General features: G+C 49.2%; 1 protein-coding gene across 1 annotated transcript; it reads right to left on the reverse strand.

The window, feature by feature from the left end:
• Positions 1–867: 867 nt before the first annotated feature.
• On the reverse strand, positions 868–6,896 carry LOC101765848 (MDIS1-interacting receptor like kinase 1). The gene is made up of 2 exons (XM_004952078.3): positions 1,539–6,896; positions 868–1,432 (listed from the first exon to the last, which is right to left on the reverse strand). Exons 1-2 carry the CDS (start codon positions 4,198–4,200, stop codon positions 996–998), a joined length of 3,099 nt encoding a protein of 1,032 aa, XP_004952135.1. The 5' UTR covers positions 4,201–6,896; the 3' UTR covers positions 868–995.
• Positions 6,897–19,070: the final 12,174 nt, after the last annotated feature.

The following is a 19,070-nucleotide window of genomic DNA, read 5'->3' on the forward strand; positions in this document are numbered from 1 at the left end:
AAATAGGCACAATCTCATACCCGTTCGTTCAAAACGAAAAGAAAAGAAACATCAGACAATAGTTCGAAAATCAAAGAAAGAAAGAAAGAGAAAACAAATCGCCAGGATCTTGTTTTGCCGTTCTGAATTTGCGGTCGCCGTTCCCATGCGATGCGTAGCGTTGGTGGATGGATCCATCAGTGGCCGCCGCCCACGGCGTCCTTGACCGCGGCCGCCGCGCCCTGGGCCATCTGCGCCACCTGATCAGCAGCCTGCGCTCCCACACGGATGGGAGGATTAGAGGATTATTCATCGGAAATCACCCGGCGAGGAGGAATTCATCCGTACATACCTGCTGGACGGTGTCGGCGGCGCGGTGCTGCTGCTGCTGCGCGCTGTCGGCCGCAGCTCCGGTGGCGTCGGCCGCGGCGCCGCCGGCGGCGTCCTTGACGGACTGCGCCGCGTGCTCCGCCTGGCACTGCCACACACACACACATGGATCATTCATGGATGAATTCCAGGGCACGCCATGCCATGCGAGCAAAGCGATTCGTCAGCACTAGCTCACCTCGCCCTCGGCGGCGTGCGCCTTGCCGGCCTGGATGGATTGCTCAACGTTCGACATCGCCGATGATGGTTTCTTCTTGAAGCTGTCAAAATTACTTGAAGTTGCCAGGCGCTTGAGCCGTGGTTTATATAGAGTCTTGTAGGAGCTGCAAGTCTTGACAAGTGTCAGGTTAATTTTTAGCCATTTGCTAATTACCGCAAGCCAAATTTAGAGCCTCCACAAATAGCCCGGTCTGGAGAGACAAGTGATTTGATTCTGTTTTTATTTCTTTATACTTTGAATAAAAATAACCGAGCTTATTACATTAATAATCTACATGATCTACGGCTGGCTAGTTAATCTTCACAGCAAATTTTGTGGTTGCAGGCTCAAAACCCTGCATCTTTCAAAATCTAGGTACAAGAACAAATTATCATTAACAGGCACTGAGACTGAAAGAAAACAAAATCTATGCGTAGTCTGAGTCCGGCGTGGTGCTGAACACCGGCTTGTCCTTGTCCACCACCACGGCGGCGGGGACGGCGGCGCCAGCGTCCTTGCCGGCGCCGCTGCTCCCGCTCTTTCGGCGCGGCTTGGCCTCGCCGAGCATGGTGATGACGTCGCGCATGGAGGGCCGGTCCCGCGGCGCCCTGGCGGTGCAGAGCACGGCGATGCGGAGCACGAGCAGCATCTCCTCCCGGACGTGCGCGCACCGGCCGCCGACGTTCGCATCGAGGTGCTCCTCCACCGTGTTGCTCCGGATCTTCTCCCTCACCCACCCCACGATGTCCTGCCCCTCGCCGAACTCCGCCTCCACCGCCCGCCGCCCCGTGATCAGCTCCATCAGTACCACCCCGTAGCTGTAGATGTCGCTCTTCTGATCCACCTTCAGCGTGTACCCGTACTCTGCACATTGATTCAAATTGAATCGATCAACTTCTGAATTCAACGCATCAAGGATTCGAGATCGAACTCTGAATCCAGCTTTGGCGATTGCAATGGTTATTGGTACCTGGCGCGATGTAGCCGTAGGATCCGGCGACGACGGAGACGGACTCGTTGGTGCGGGCGAGGGCGCGGGCGAGGCCGAAGTCGGCGATGCGGGCCTCCATGTTGGCGTCGAGGAGGATGTTGTTGGACTTGATGTCGCGGTGGATCACCGGCGGGTGGCAGTCGTGGTGGAGGTAGGCGAGCCCCTGCGCCACGCCGGCGGCGACGTCGTACCGCGACACCCAGTCCGCCAGCGCCCGCTTCTCCGGCGGGCCGTGCAGCGCCTCCCACAGGCTGCCGTTGGGCATGAACTCGTACAGCATCATCGCGTCGCTGTCGTTGTGGAGGTAACCCAGCAGCCGCACGATGTTCCGGTGCCGGAGCCGACCGAGGAGCCCCACCTCCTTCAGCACGTCGGCGGTCAGCTCGTTCCCCGCCGCGGCGTCGCCGTCTATCGCCGCCGGCCGCCAGAGCTTCTTCACGGCGATCACGGTGCGCGCGCGCGGGAGCTCGGCCTTGTACACCACCCCGGTGGCGCCCATGCCCACCACGTTGGCTTCCTTGACGCACGCCAGCACGTCGGCGCTCGTGAACCCGAGCCGCTGGAACGCCGTCAGCCGCCACGGCCACGCCCCGGACTCCGCGCCGAGGCTCTCGTCGTCGCCGCAGCACCCGCCGCCGCCCATGTACCACCGCCGGTACGCGTAGCGCCCGCCGAGCGCCGCCGCGAACACCGCCACGACGGCGAGCATCCCGGCCAGCCAGCCCACCGCGATGCGCTTCAGGCGCGCGCTGCCGTGGGGGCGCGCCGCCGCCAGGCCCATGTCGCGGCTCCCGGAGCACGGCGGGAGCACGCCGCCGCACAGCCCGGCGTTCCCGGCCAGCTCGTCCGGGTTGATCGATCGCAGGACGCCGTTCCCCGGCACGGGACCTGTTAAATTGTTGTACGCGAGGTTGAGCGTCTCCAGCGCCGGTGAGCTCCCGAAGTTCTCCGGGATGCCGCCGGTCAGGGAGTTGCTCGACAGATCGAGGATGGCCATCGCGGGCATCTTGGCGAGCGCCTTCGGTATCTCGCCGGTGAGCCGGTTGTGCCTGAGGTTGAGCTTGACCAGCCTCTGGCACGACGCCAGGCTGGACGGTATCGTGCCAGCAAGCCGGTTGTTGGACAGGTCCAGCGCGGCCAGTGCGGGGCAGTCCTGGAACTGGTCGGGGAGCTCGCCGGAGATGATGTTGTCCGACGCCAGGAAGCTCTGCAAGGTCGGGATCGTGAAGAGGCTCGACGGCAGCGAGTACTGGAGGTGGTTGTGAGAAACGTCGATGAACGACAGCGACGTCGACAGCGCGAGGTCGCCGGGGAGCTCCCCGGACAGGTCGTTGCCGGCGAGCTCGAGCCGCTGAAGCGACGGCAGCTTGCCGAACCCGATCGGGATCGTGCCGGTCAGCCGGTTGCTCTGCATGCGCACGCGGACGAGAGACGCGCACGACGCGAGCCCCGCCGGGATCCCGCCGGTGAAGCCGTTGTTGAACATGATCAGCTTGGCGAGCGACTTGCCGTCGCAGATCCCAGCCGGCACTGGCCCGGAGAAGGAGTTCGACGACACGTCCACCCACTGCAACGGCGAGCTCTTGCCGAGCGACGCCGGTAGCTGCCCCGTCAAGGAGTTGTTCCACAGCTCGAACACCTCGAGGCTCGGCATGTCGCCGATGGCCGCCGGCACGGTGCCGTCGAGGTGGTTGCACATGAGGTTGAGCAGCCGGAGGTGGCTCAGCTGCGAGACCTCGTCGGGGATCGGGCCGGTGAGCAGGTTGTCGGACAGGTCGAGGAAGACGAGCGTCGAGATGTTGCCGAGCTCCGGCGGTATCTTGCCTTCGAGGTTGTTCTTGTACAGGTAGAGCGAGGTGAGCGCCGGGAGCCTGCCGAGCGCCGCCGGGATGGGCCCGTCGAGGCTGCCGACGGCGAGATCGAGGTACTGGAGGCTGGCAAGGTTGCCGAGCTCCGGCGGAATGCTTCCCTCGAGCGCATTGTACCCGATGATGAGGCTCTCGAGCGACTCGAGCTCGCCGAGCTCCGGCGGGATCTTGCCGGTGATGTTGTTGCCGGAGAGGCCCAGGAACTTGAGCTTGATCAGGCTCCGGTACGCCGCCGGGATGTCGCCGCCGAAAAAGCTGCCCCGCAGGTCGATGGTCTCGAGGGAGGTGGCATTGGCGAGGTCCGCAGGGAGGGCGCCGACGAAGTTGTTGCCGGAGGCGTTGACGATGGCGAGGTCGGCGCAGGAGCTGAGGCCGGCCGGGAACGCGCCCTCGAAGGAGTTCTGGCTCACGTCGAACACCTGGAGCTTGGACAGCGCGGCGAACGACTTGGGCAGTGCGACGGCGAACGCGTTGGAGGAGAGGTTGAGGACGGTGAGCGACGGCAGCCGGAGCACGTCATCGGTGACCTTGCCGCTCAGGTTCTTCCCTGAGAGGTTGAGGCGATCGACGAGGCCGGCGGCGTTGCAGCCGACGGCGGTCCAGCTGCAGTGCGACGAGCCCTTCCAGTCGGCGAGCGCGCCCAGCGAGTCAACGAAGCCCGCCTTGAGCGCGAGCAGCGCCGCCCGTTCGTCGCCGGCGGCGGCGCCAACGCCGGTGGCCAAGATCAAAGACAGTGTCACTGCTAGGACCAGCACTGGCGCTCTTGCTTCCATTAGAATGTTCTAGTACTTTCCTGGAAGCGCTTTTGGTAGCTGATGAAATCAGCTGCTTCTTCTAGCACCTATTCTGGCTCTGCTGCTTCTAGTGCTGCGCCATGTCAGAGACACTGTCTGGCTTGCCTAGCTAAGTTCACTGACACCGCATCTGCAGGAACAGCAGGGGCTGCAGCTAGCTAGAAGGTGAAGGTAGCAGAAAAGGCTTTATATCATTCTCACCGGGAGATTGGTTAAAGCATGTAATAATCTAATGAATCTTCTTGGCATTTCTTAACATGCCACCATATTGTTTGTTTAGTGCCTGGACACCTCACCAAGTGAACGAATGTGAGCTGGGAGACGGAGGTGGGAGAGGATGAAACATGAGAACATGGAACATGGAGGGAATGCGTTTTAAAGTCATGGCTTTTCCAACCTGCTTTTGGGCAATTGTGGCATTGTTTAGTCTTTTACTTTGTGCCTGCCCCCATCAGATCAGAGTAGATTAATAGCATGTTTAATTTACATTCCCTGTCATTGCAGACAGTAGATTAGCTGCTCTAGCTTTCAGGGTCCGATTACTAGTAGTACTAATAATCAGAGACCGACCTGCTGTAAACACTGGGTATTCGTACGGCCTATTCTTTGGAAGGTTCTGCTTATGAAGCTCTGAAGCAGATCTACTCTTGCATTTTGTGTAGATGAAGGCCTAACATTACAGCTGATCCTGATGTAAGAGTACACAGAGAAGCTAGTAGGACAAGAACAGGGACTGTAATTTTGAGAAAAAGAAGCAGTGCTAGTACTATGACATTTACCAGTCAGAGGGACAGGAGGCTTCCATTGCAGAATAGAGTTAACCCAAAGGGAGATAAGAGGGTATGTTCTTGGTGTTGTCCTGATGCAAGCACCCTGGCTAAGATCTGGGCACATGTCCTGCACAAGAATTAAAGAAAGTTTACCAGGCGTGAAGGATATGTACCGTGGTGCATGTGTTAAGGCTGCCCAAGTTGACCTTGTTAAAATAAAGTTTATGCTAATCATTCCTGTGACAGTGAGCAGTAGCAGCTGCTGTTACTGCTGTTTTCTGACAAGAGAGGATTGTTGGTACATTGCTTGGCACATGTCCCCAGCAGAATGTCACCACAACTTCATCATATGGAAGGCAACATAGGTACTAGCAGAGTAATTAAATTAAATGGGTTAATTAGAAAGCAGAGTTGACACATTCATCTGGGCTGCTAAAGCAGGCAGAGAAAGAATCACACGTGATTAGTAAAATTGTCCTGCAAGGCTGCCATTTGCACCTCTTCGTATCGTATCTGATCAAGTCATTACAACAGTGGCATGATTATTGCAAAGAAGCATTAGAACATAGAATAGACAGTGAAAATTTAAATTGTTCCAAATAAGAAAAGAAAGAACTGGCATCACAAGAATCGAACTACAGAACCTTCCTTCTGCCACCCGAGTAATCGATTAAGTGTGATTAATTGATCGTAACGAATAAGAACTAGTGAAAAGAGGTCTGGTGGTTCATATATTGAGCAAGGCAAAAGTGCAAACGAATACTTTGCACATGAACAGAAAAACACCACAACAAAGTAATTGCTATCTACTCCATCCGTTCCAAATTACTATTCGTTTTGACTTCTCTAGATATATAACAAAAGTTGTATACTTAGAAAAGCTAAAATAAATAGTAATTTGAGACGGAGGGAGAATCAAGTATCAAGCTGATTTCACGGGTACTTGTTCCAACAAGTGGGACTAGCTTAGGGATAGTATCAACCAGCTATCCACTAGTTTTCTCTACTGTAAAGTCTAGTATAGGGCATAAGCCCTAGCCTGTACTCTGCAAAATCTGTCAAACTTTTGCTTTCAGAGCCATGTCTATAGCCGTATAGGCCTTAGAATGCCAACTCTATGAGAATACTGAAATATTTGTTATATATGTTATCAGCAGTTTGAAGTTCATAAACATGTATGTAAATGTAAAAAAAAATTGTAGAAACTGGTGCAGCTCTTCAGTAACTAGCAACTTAAAATTGTGCCAATCAGCCACTATTGGTGATTGAAGCGAAGAACATAGAAAAGGTTAGACAAATAGGAAGCAAAAGGATGGTTGATTGCTGGCAAATGGGAAAAAGGAAGAAGAGCAATCAAGAACACGATGCTGTACTGGTTCTTGTTTAATTGGATTATTCCGGAGTTTGAATGTCTTGCATAATATAGAAACCACAGAAAGAAAGAAAGAAACAAAGAGAAAACAAGATAAGGTAGCCGTAACCTTCTAAATCTTCTGCAAATTATACATTCATACCTTAATGCTTCATTGTGTAATGTCGAATTCCTAACAGTAAATCTGATTTTTGCACCGTGGAGGAATGCCGACAAGCTCTCCGTTGGACATTATTGTTTACAAGACACTGAAGGTATCTGAACTTGTGTTTCTACTCCACTTTGGTGTATGTGGCACAAATCATCAGAATGCCAATACCCAAGCAATGTGCCACAGCACACCAAAACGGCTAGAAACACATGCATCTTGATCAAAACGGCTACATTAGTAGGAAAGCCTACCTAGGGAGTAGGAAACGAAAACCAAGCCAATTTATAGGGCCTAATGCATGCATGCCCTAATCCAAGGTGTTTGATTTTGAGCAACTTTGCATGATGTGCAGCCAGCTAGCAGAGGTGCAGGCTAATTAACGTACTCGAGATGGGGATGATCAGGTCATGCAATGGCGTGTGGTGGTATTTAAGCAACTGTTGGCACCAACCAAACTTAATCATGCAGACATGAGTTTGGTGTTGAGAGGAAGAAAAAAAAGATCCCCAAAGTTGGCTATGCTAGCCTGTGATGCCATTCTCTCATCATTTTGCACCGACTTGTTGAGGAATAATGATTTCAGGTAATAAGTTTCATGCATGTTTAGACTATGGTATACCGAGTTTTGCCATGTCGTCTGTACTAATGTAACTTAATTAATTACTGCACATAGCAAGCACTCTGATATAGTTTTCACATAAGCAATCGAGACTTGAGTCTTAACCCTGTGCTACCGGATAAATTGCATGTTTGTTAACCGACAGGAGGGCAATAAACAAACAGTGTCTCAACAGACATGAAGGACATGTCACTGTCTTTAGCGCAACTCGAGTAGTTTTCCACAGCACAAAGCTACCATCCATGACCCCTGTCCTGTCATCTCTAGATTAAAAAGTCAAAACCCAAAGATAATTTAAACCAGAGGAAATTAAATCCCTGAACTTTTCATTCCCTGCTGGGTTTCTACCTCATCCTCTTTGGCAATTATTCTCTCACCAATCATTCAGAAGCAGTATCAAATTAATGAAGGACAGACCGAACAGGGTAGGCGGCCCTAATGTAACCGTTAATTAATAAAAAAAAGCTCTCCCTTGTGAATTATGGATGATTAGTTGGGCTGCATGTTGCCATTGGGAGATCGCCTAGTGAGAATTTTGCCACCCTCTTGCGTTGGCATGGGAATCTTCGCATGTTATGTACGTTTGTTGCTGCTTCATGCAGCGGAAGGGTTAGTTTGGGTGGAACATGTAACATCTCATCTTTGGTGTCTGTCAGCTTTATTCGTTTGGTTCAGGTTCCCTTGTTTACACCAAAGTTGAAATTTGGGTACATGATCATGAATTAAGCAAAAAGAATTGCTTCAGTATAGCATTATTAAGCTAACATTAATTGTATATCATACAGTTTTCAGTATTGCATTGTGCAGACCAAAATGGGGAAAACATATAAGGCCCTGTTTGGCTCCCTTCATTTTGAAGGAATTGGAATCTATTTAATAGAGTAGGCTAATTTATGTTGGAATGTGGCATTCCACAACTTTCCAAAGTTTAGATATAAGCCTATCTTAAATTCATGGGGTGGGAGATGGAAATTGATTCTATAGATTATGGTTATTAGAATGGAATTCAATTCTTATAGCACGCTCTTAGACTCGCTTCTCTATAGTAGAAGTGCAGCATATAAGTATCTCTCCCATATCACCAACTATAATATACAACTATATTCCACATACAATTATATTAGCTTAATTAATTTGTGTCTAAATTATGATTATTAGGATGGAATTCAATTCCAATGATCCAAACGGGGCCTAATGGATTTCAGCTGTTGAGAACAGTGAGCACTACTCATTGGTATTATTTAAACAAAAGAGATGTCCCCAAGTAAACTGTATTGATAATTACTCCCCAAATTAATGAAACTTGGCTGATTTTGTATGGCAATGGAAAAGTACAGATTTATTTCAGTAGAACGAATTTAATTTACATGTGAAATAATCAAGGAGCTCTAGCAAAAGCAGAAGCAATATCTGGGAATCATTTAACATGGAGAAGTTGGTAATCATGGAGAGAAACATGCAGATTAATCATGGAGAATAATATTCGGTTGGCTCAACAGCCTCACCACCCTAGCTTAGCTACTACTCGTACTTGGCTAGGTAAGCCACATGCGCACATGTGGCCCATCCATGGATACACAGGCAACCATCGATAAACTGAGAGGCTGGCCATGTGAAACCCTCTTGCTAAGCAGCTTCCAAAGTACACACCTTTCACTAGTGATTATGTATTTTTTTCTAACACAGGAATTCATCCTGTAACTGCCTCACATGCATGCCACCCACTTCCATGTGGGGCCAACTGGGCTGGGCCCCTGCTTGCATTGTCAGTGAGTTAGGATTACTGTATGTATCCAATCCAAGAATGGCGATATAACACCATTATCAAGCATGAACCTGGGTGGTTAGTTAACATGCATGGCCGGGCTGATGGATCCAGCTCAAGGATTAATCATGCAAAATATATTCCATTCCCCGGCGGCTCATCCATCTTCCCTCTTCCTCGCCCGGCCGTGGATCTAAAATTACAATAAAATCCTATCAACTTTTCTCTTGTGCATGATTTTCTAGCGAAGCTTGTGACGCGTTTGGTGAGAGGGCAGCAAGCATGCATGTGGCTGACATTTTTCCATCCATGAACCGATCGGGCGCGGCCGGTGTAGCTTTTGGGAGTTGGGATCGAGTTGGAACCCAATGCAAATTGATCCATGGATGGATGGATCAATCATTCGTCGGCGGCAGGTGGCGGCAACACATGCAATGCAAGAATCCATGTATTGCAGAAACGCAATTCAAGACATGCCATGACGGCGAAACAAAACCTGTCATATTCGATCGAGCAAGTGTGCATGTACTGCTCCCTCCGTCGTACATATATCTATAGACCTCCCTCCATCGTACATATATCTATAGGCCCATCAGAAGATATACTGCTCCCTCTGTCGTACATATATCTATAGACCCACCAGAAAGTTTGGACAGTTCTAAATATAGGACTGGATACTGAGATGCATCTAGGCTCCCTTTGGTTGGGCTTTCCAACCTGCTTTTGCTTTTGCAAAAGCCAAAAGCCAACCAAAGGGCCTAAAAGCTCTACGTGCTTTTGCCCAAAAGCTACTTTTGCTCTAGTACAAAATCAAAAGCACCTTCCCCCTGCTTTCAAGTGCTTTTGGGGTAAAAAATTACCCACCTGCCACTGGTTATGATGTACCCTTTCATCTAATTTTTCTCTCCCGCACGCACAGACCTCTCCTCTCCTCCGTTCACCTGCACAGCGCATCTCGCCTCCCCTGGCCGCCGGCCTTCCTCCCCTTGCCGTCGGCCGGCCGTCCGCCTCCCCTGGCCGCCGGCGGGCCGTCCGCCTCCCCTGGCCGCCGGGCCTCGTGCCGCCGCCCCTGGCCACCGGGCCTCGCGCCGCCGCCCCCATCGCCCCCGACGGCCGCCGCCTCCCCTGGAGCCCCCGACGGCCGCCGCCAGCTTGACCGCCCGCCGTCGCCGGCCCCAGCGCACCCCGCCGTCCGCCGCCCCCTTGACCGCCCGCCGCCGGCCGTCCTGCCCCTGCTCCTGGTGCCGGTCCCGCGTCGCCCGCGTCGCCCCTTGACCGCCCGCCGCCGCCGCCCCAGCGCCCCCCGGCCGTCCGTCGCCCCCTTGACCGCCCGCCGCCGGCCGTCCTGCCCCTGCTCCTCGTGCCGGGCCCACGTCGCCCGCCGCCGCCCCTTGACCGCCCGCCGCCGCCGGCCCCAGCGCCCCCCGGACGTCCGCCGCCCCCTTGAACAGGAGGGCGCCCCATCGCCGGCGCCCCCCATCGCCGGCTCCTGCCCCTGCTCCTGGTGAATAACCAGGAGCATATAGTGGTATGTATGAACTATTTTTTTTTTATAATTTATAACACTTGTTTAGGGTAAATTATTTACACTAATTCAATTGTTTTATATTGTCAGGTACAATTACAACACAAAATCAAATAGGAAGCTACCTGCGAAAAGGAATTTCTTGAGGTATGAACAATCAATTGTACTGGTATGACTTACCTATCAACATCCACTATAGCCTGCTTATGAGATAAAGCACTTTTCTACTATCAGTATGGTTAAATGCAAAATGATAATTCAAAACTATGTAATGGATGAACGTTTGTACTTTGACATCTATGCTTATTTATTTCCCATTTGTTTAATAGTTGGATAGTTGGATTCATAGTTATGACTTAGCTTAGTTCTTATGAGTTTTCTTTGATTGGTTGAAGAATGGGTGATAAGGCGGATTGGGGTGATACTTTTTTAAGGCATTTGATTGATGCTTGCAAAGAAGAGATTGAAGCAGGGAATAGGCCGATGGGAATTTTCACTACTACCGGTGATACGAGAACAAAAAAACAATTGAAGAACAAGTTAGATCTTCTGAAAAAGGAGTATGTCATGTTTATGGAGTTCAAGAATTGTGCAACTGGTCTTGGATGGGATGAGGCAAAACAAACTATTGACTGCTCAGATGAATGGTGGGACGAACACCTTGCTGTAAGAACTATGTTTCTTGATAATTATATTCTTCCCATTCTTTCTTATGGTGTGCCTTGCTAATTTTTTTTCTAATTGTAGAGATGCAACAATCGTGAGAAAGGAATCAAATGCCACCATATAAAGTTTCGAAAACAAGGACCCAAGTTCCTCGATGACCTGCATATCTTGTTTGGCAAGGCACATGTAACTGGGTCTTCTGCATCCTGTCCTGGAGATATATCATCCGATGAGGCAAGTGATGATAATGTGGATGAGGTAGTGAAACCTACGCAGAAGGATATGACAGTGAACCTAGGAAAAAGGAAACGCAAGGGTACCTCTATTGGTGTTGAAGAGAAGGATGAGAAGAGCCCATTCTTTCGTTTGTACAAGTCCACTTGTTTGAAGATAGAAAATGCTGCAGAGAGGATCTCCACAAGTGTTGAAGCATCATCAGCTCCTCCAACTAACCTAGTTCCTACCATTACAGAGACTATGAAGATGGTGAAAGAATGTGGGGTGCAAGAAGGAACTGCTCTAATGCACACAGCCGCTTCCTTAATTGTTAAACCTGAATTTAGGGAGCTCTTTAGCTCTCTAGAAACAACTAAAGGCAGACTGGATTTGATTGAGAGGGAGCTAGAAAAGGAGATGATGAAGCGCCACTGATTTGTATTGCCTGTTTGTCAAATTATTTATTGTCATATGTGACAACAATTTCCCTATGTTGAACCATAATTTGTTACCCTATATTGAAACATTATTTATCTATTAGTGTGTTATGTTGAGCTTTTTCATTTACTATTGTCAAAGATATTTGTTGTATTTAATTATTAATGTACTAATGTCTCATGTAGATGGATGATACATTGGGAGATGTGGCTAAAGGAGGGCAAAAAGGACTACTACTGCTAGCTGAACTTGCACAGCATGCTGGTGCTATTGGAGAAATGGGCAACTTGTATACTGAGCGGTATTTGCACAAAGATGAATACAGGGAAACGTCAGAAACTGGAATTCAATGGGTGATGAGGTGTATGTCACGTCCGAGATATTTTTATAAGATGTTTCGGATGAGCACCGAGATTTTCGATAAACTTCATAATTTGCAGTCTCTACTTACGGATTGACCTCAACCAACAATGTTTCGTCTATTGAGTCATTGGCAATGTTCTTGTGGATCGTCGGAGGACCACAATCTTTTTCACAAGCTGAAAATCGTTTCACACGGTCACTTTGGACAGTTCACATGAAGTTTCACGAAGTGTTGAAATCTTTGCGCAAGTTAGCTAAGGATAATATTAAGCCGAGGGATCCTACTTTTTCTACGGAGCATGAAAGGGTGAGAGAGGACCATTTTTGGCCATACTTTAAAGGCGCAATTGGAGCAATAGATGGTTCACATGTCAAAGTGGTAGTACCAGTGGACGAAGTGGTTAACCACACATGCCGTCATGGATATACATCTCAAAATGTACTTGCTATTTGTGACTTTGATATGAGGTTCACCTTTGCGGTTGCCGGGTGGCCGGGTTCTGCACATGACACACGTATCCTCAATCATGCATTGGCAAATTTTCCTTCATTTCCCCTGCCTCCTAAAGGTATACATGATTCTTTCAACAAATTACCTGAATTTGTATTAAAATGTACCTTACTAACTTGATTTTGTAGGAAAGTATTATCTCGTGGACTCAGGTTACCCAAACCGAATTGGGTATCTTGCGCCTTTCAAAGGAAGCACATACCATATACCAGAATTTCAGCATCATTCGGGGCCTCCTCAAGGAAAGTACGAGATGTTCAATTTTTTGCATTCATCTCTTCGTAATGTCATTGAAAGGTCTTTTGGAGTCTTAAAGTAGAAGTGGCGTATTTTGAAAGACATGCCAAGTTTCTCACCTCGTACTCAGAAACATATCATTATGGCTTGTCTTGTATTGCATAATTTTATTCGTGATAGCAATTTGTGTGATAAGGAGTTCAAGAGATGTGATGATGATGAGGATTACTTGGTACAACATACATGTGGTATGAGACAAACACAAGGAGATGATAGTGACGATGTGGACAATGAGGATACCATGAATACCATTCGCACTAGGATAGCTGATGCTTTGGTTAGTGCGAGAGGAGGAGAGTAATGTTGAGGGTTGGCATCCTTGTATAAAACTTTTTGATCGATATAGTTCTATTTATGTGGACCAATTACTTTAATGGATGAAAAACATATAAAATTTATTTTTTGTTTCTTCCTAAAATAGTGGTTTACATTTGAACTAGTGAACGCATTATTTTGTTACAAGCAATTTGCATATAAACACACTCACAGACCTTTAGGGGCATTACAGGTATTTCTTACACAGCCTACAGTTTCACAGCTCCTCTAACCAAACGGTCTTCTGCTTTTCCCACAGCTGCTTTCTCACAACTGCTTTTCCACAGCCCACAGCTCACAGCAGCTTTTCCAAAAGCCACAGACCAACCAAACACACCCCTAATATGGAAACCATGGCGCAGGGCGGCGTAGTCTACATGGAAAAACAGGAACTAGTCGAGGATTAGAAAAGTACTCGTTGTAATAAAAATAGAACTCCTCTAGCTGTATCCGACTAGTATTCTTATAACCTACCGACATGTAACCCTACCACCGGCAATATAAGATGAGGCAGGGACCCCCTCCAAGGCAATTCAATCCAACCAACACACAGAACGTAGGGTATTACGCTATTCGGCGGTCCGAACCCATCTAAATCGTGTGTCTGCGTTTACCTTCGAGTTTCTAATCTCGATGAGCCCCACGAACCAAAACACTACTTCAAACACCTCCCTCAGTAGGTTGCAAGGTCTAAACACTCACGTAGGGGATCTCGCCGAGAATCCACTAGCGAACTCAATGGCACAAGTCATTATCAAGACAATCATCGTGTTTGAAGCAAGCATGACGTTCGTCTTCGGCTCCTAAGTTTGCATCGCAGACAGTTCTGGAAATTTCCACCGCCACATTGTGCCGGCCCTGGAGAAACAGCAGCAAGCCATGAAGCTCTAGCACCAAGCTTTGGAGGATCTCGTCGAGAATTTCGGCAAATTTTCAATTTCTGACCTAGTCAGAGGCTGGGGGAACAAGTCTGAGTACACCTCGACTTCTTCCACCAGACGGATTGACTTACACGAGCTAGCACATAAGCCATCGTGCGAATTGGATTACCACCAGAGTCGATTCCCGTTCTCCGCAACGCGACCACTGTTTATCACACAGTCCTGTCCAGATCACAATCCAATATGGATGCGATCGAGGACCTCGACTACTACTCGGATACGGACGAGGAGACTCCTTTATTAGGTCCACAACAGGGTCTGGTAATCACATCAACTCTCCAAGGTAGATTTGTCTACTGACCCAACATGAAGCCACCTGCTTTCACCAAAAACGACGATTCGCGCCTCGTCGCCTACCTCGACACCCTCCCGTACCAGGAGAGAACTCCTTTGTTGCCCATCTACGAGGAAGGAGACACCACATAGGTCATCACCTCAAGCTCGGGAAGCTATTTCCCAGAACAAGAACTCTTCGCTCTCATTACTGGACAAGAAGAGCAGAGAAGTACAAAGCAACATCTTCCTGCAAAGAAACACAAGTTAGCAAACCCAACAACTTCAAAATAAGTACTCGGGGGCTACAGCCACAAGTATTTACAGGCTTTGGCGAGTTGGCGACGCTGAATTCCCGCATAATAGTGGGGATCTCGCCCACGTTCCTGAACATTCGCTTGAGCCTCGCCATGACTTCGTCCGTGCTAATTTCATCAGAAGAGAATCTGGATGGATCATCAAGCCATGTTGTTGGCGCTAGAAATCGGTCAACCGAATCCCAGCGTCCGACACACGACCCGGGAGAATCTGCTTAGCTCCTGTTCGGGTGATTGCCCTGGTGCGGTTCGCGCGGCGTGCCAGCCAATCTGACCTGTTGATTGGCAAGGAAGAATACATGTCAGGTCCAGAAATCACGATCGGCTAAGTTTCCGATCTCGAGAGAGCTTATCAGCGAATCGGCCGATTTGCCGTAATAGAGAAATCGGCTATAAAGCAGCCGATCACTGTAGCCTTGTAGACAGAAAACTACTAGAGTAATCGACACAACGCTATGATAACAACACTAGGAACAGATCCAATCGGCAATAGATGAATTTAAATAGCAGAACGTGAAAGAAGCCGAAACTACCGATTCCTAGCTGGATAACTGGTGATAAAACTAGAAAGACAGGTAAAACCTATGATTCTAGCAAATATCGATAACTAGTGAATAAATCTAAACGAAACAACAGCGATACGCCCGAAGTTAAAGCTTAGATATTACTCGATAAGCGGAACTTACAGAATCGGCCGGAGATCAAACTGATGCAGCCCTGCCAACCCGCACGAACTCGTGAAAAAGAGGAAAGTATTGGCGAAGTCGCCTGCTTGAAAGTAAGTACGAGGAAAAAGTAGTTTGTTGTATTGATTGGTTGATGATTACAGATTTACAAAGGTAGCTATTTATAGCCCCGTACAGATGACTTCTTAACCGACTAGAACTCTATCCCTAATTCAAACAGAAAACGAATATTTACAAGCACAATTCGTGCTCGGTTGGTTACTCTACGCTTCATGGGCTGATTTCCACCTCATCCTTTTATTCCTTTCCAAGCCCATACAGGCCCAATTAACCCATCCTCTTAATCGGCCGATTCCTTATCGGCAAAAGGCAACCGATTGGGACTCCGGCACGTTCGACCCGAAGCGAGACAGAGTTCACCGGCCGATCTCGCACTGTAGCACCATTCGACCGATTTCCAACTGTGCTTCTCCAATTCCCTCTCTTCTTGGCGCCGATTTTACTAGTGACGAAATCTGGCGTCAACACATGCCCCCCAGTTTCGGAGTAAAACATAGTCTTTTACTTCGAAATTCTTTATAACCTCCCCTCCGAAACGGCCGCAATGAAAATATCCTTCCGTTTCGCGGTCTTCCAGCTGATGATTGCAATCTTTTCGAAACGGGCGCCCATGACAACCACTACTCCCGAAAAACTCGAAACGCCGGCGCGGTGAAAATTCCGTTTTTACCCTCCTTCAGGCATCCTTTAAATAGCGCTTCACCCCGCACTTCATCTTCAAGCTCATGTCTCTTTTTCCCAGCGCACGCGCCCTCTTCTTTCTTCAGCATCTTTCCCTTGTCGCCGAAGCCTTCTAGCGCCATCCTCCTGTTACTTTTCCCCTTCTCTTCCAATGGCGGCTCCTTCCGGCAGCTCTCCAACGCGCGACGTTCCAGAAGTAGCGCCTCCAGCGGTAGTGGCGACGGCCGTTGCTCCATCCACAGAAGAAGGAGCTTCATCGGAGATCCCAATGGCGATCCCCATCGCGGCCTCATCGTCCGCATCTGCACCGGCGACCACGCCGATTACTCAGAACTTCATCCCAGAGGTAAATACCGAATCCTTCTTCTATCGGCAATGCATTTACTTTAGATCTGTTTCTTACTTTTTTACACTCCCCTTTCCTTTTTTAGGCAGTTAGGCATCGCATTACCATCCATCTTACGGGAAATCCCGGCCTTGTTTGTCTCGGACCTATGGGTAACCCAGATCCTATAGAGCTTATCAATTTGGAAACCCACAGGATACCCTTCAAACTGTCCGACATGGACTTAGATCAATGGTTGGGTACTTTTAGGTCCTAGCCGAATGAAACCCCAGGTTGGAGGGAGTGGTACCAACGGGTAGCCACGTCGAAGAGCGTCTCATGGGAGGAGCTCAAAATCGGTCAGTGCATCAACCTATCCTTGTCCCAGATGGAGAAAAATGAGCTGTTGGTAATAGCGGCTTCTTATTTTTGGTTTGATGCACTTAATGCCTTCTTATTTGGGCACGGACCTATGACCCCAACACTGGCCGATGTGGTCCTGTTGACCGGCCTTGACATTTCTTCCCCGGACACACCTTTCCACCTTTTAGCCACAACGTCACATCGGCTGGACACAAGGGGAATCGGCGGGTGGAAGGGATTCATCAGAAGCAATAAAAGAACCGGGTCTGTTGAAAATAGGGAGCATACGGCCTTCTTAATGATGTGGTTAGAAAAACACTTCTTTTGTGGAAGAGCCGCCGGTCCATCAACCAACACTCAGGCATTAGCAGAAGCACTGTCCAGAGGAAACCGTGTCCCCCTTGGGAAACACTTGCTAGGGGCGGCGTACCACATGCTTCACCAAACCGACATCAGATTATCCAAAGGAGAGCCGATCGGAAACCCAGGCGGGCCCTGGTGGTTCATCAACCTATGGCTGAACCTTTACATGAGTGAGATCACGCAGCATAGGGTGGACCGTATGATGTTCCCCAACATTGAATCGGCAGAGGATCCTACCGAACGTCGCCGATGCATGTCTTTCGGTGAAGCGGCATCAGCCTTTCCAGGTTGCACATATTCCGCCACGAAGGTAGCCGAGTACTTCTGATGCTTCTATAATGGCTTTAATGAAGATGCAACCATTTGGTTTCCTTATCAGTGGGATGACCCGGTCTTTGAACTCCCAACCTGCTTTGATTCAACCTCTAGCCGTTTTGACGAAGAGCTCAACGAAGAGTTAATCAAGCCAGGGATCTTGCCAGCCAACTTCTTTTCGGGGAAAGATGCCCCCACGTATGAGTTCTACAACCCTTCTGTTGCAGCACGTCAATTCGGCATGGGCCAGCTACCGATTCAAGTGTATTTTGCTGGCCGAATCAAGTTTAGAGATGAGCTCACATCCGGTCTGGATTACAGTCGGTTACGAGACTGGATTCCGGATTCCAGTACCATTGACCTGAACAACTGGATAGTAGCTCCCTTTGCTGTCCAGCCGTTCAAACTCTGGTGGGCCAATTGGAAGCAATTTCTCTTCTGCAATTCGGCATCGGCATACTGCAACCTCCTGGATCCAGCCAACATCGACCCGAATGCTGAGGTACTCTCCTTAGCCGATTTTTATTCCTCTTAACGTGACTGAGCACTAATGATTTTACTATTTCTTCAGGCCGAGAATCGTACTCCTCCAACACACAGCCGGAGTGGTCGGATAATAGAGCATCATCATCCATACACCACTTATCCTCTCATCGGCTATGATGCTCCGTCCGTAGACGTGATTGCTGGCCGATCGAAACAAGTTCAGAAAAGGATCACCAAGAAGACCAGTCGCCGAGTCCGAGCTCGTATAGACTCGGCAGATCCTCCTATGCTCGTATCGGCAGAGACTCCGGCCGCACCACCCTCTCAGGCATCCAAGATGCCGATACCCAAGCCGTCGCACAAGCTGGGGCAGCCGCCGCGTCATTGTTATTGGAGGCCATCCAGGTAAACCCAAGCTTCATTCTCCCGATTGTTGTTCTGATATTAACCCTTCTTATCTTAGACTGTTCAGAGTATTCCCATGGACATACAACAATCGGCAGCAGCCCAATCGGCCATCGATGCGCCCCCGCTTCCGTCTGTTGAGGTATAGCACTATTTCGCCAATTTTCCCTGATATTTGCATAATATACTTATTTAATTCTTTGACACAGGTCATCGGCACACCAAGCGCTCCTCAACCACCGGTCTTTTCTCAGGGAGCTGGTCCAAGCACCGCACCGATCATTGTGGAATCTTCCTCTTCTGACGAACCAATGGCGCAAGCCCCTGAGCAAGGCGTGATAGCTTCCCAAATGCAACATGAAGAGATTCGTTTCAAAGTGGTAAATTATATTCCGGCTTTACTCAGCCGATTTGCTTTTACTCCCAACCGACTCATTTTTCCTTTTTATTATCTTCAGGAACAAGACACCCCCGACAACAGTCTCTTCTCTTTTGCGGTTGCCCTCTCCGATGATGAAGAAGTCGCTTCCCGCCAAGTCGCCTTGAGCTCCATTCTTGATGACGTCCGAGCCAAACTTGCTAGTATCCGATCCCTCCTTCAAGCGGACATCGGCCGATTAGTAGAA

The sequence above is a fragment of the Setaria italica genome, chromosome I (assembly GCF_000263155.2).
Source record: "Setaria italica strain Yugu1 chromosome I, Setaria_italica_v2.0, whole genome shotgun sequence".
NCBI classification, from domain to species: Eukaryota; Viridiplantae; Streptophyta; class Magnoliopsida; order Poales; family Poaceae; genus Setaria; species Setaria italica.

Excerpts from the sequence above, each read along its gene's own strand:
- LOC101765848 (XM_004952078.3), bottom strand. The coding sequence starts at position 4,200 with ATGGAAGCAAGAGCGCCAGTGCTGGTCCTAGCAGTGACACTGTCTTTG. Across the intron at positions 1,433-1,538 it reads CTACGGCTACATCGCGCCAG|AGTACGGGTACACGCTGAAG; the intron begins GTACCAATAACC and ends ATCAATGTGCAG.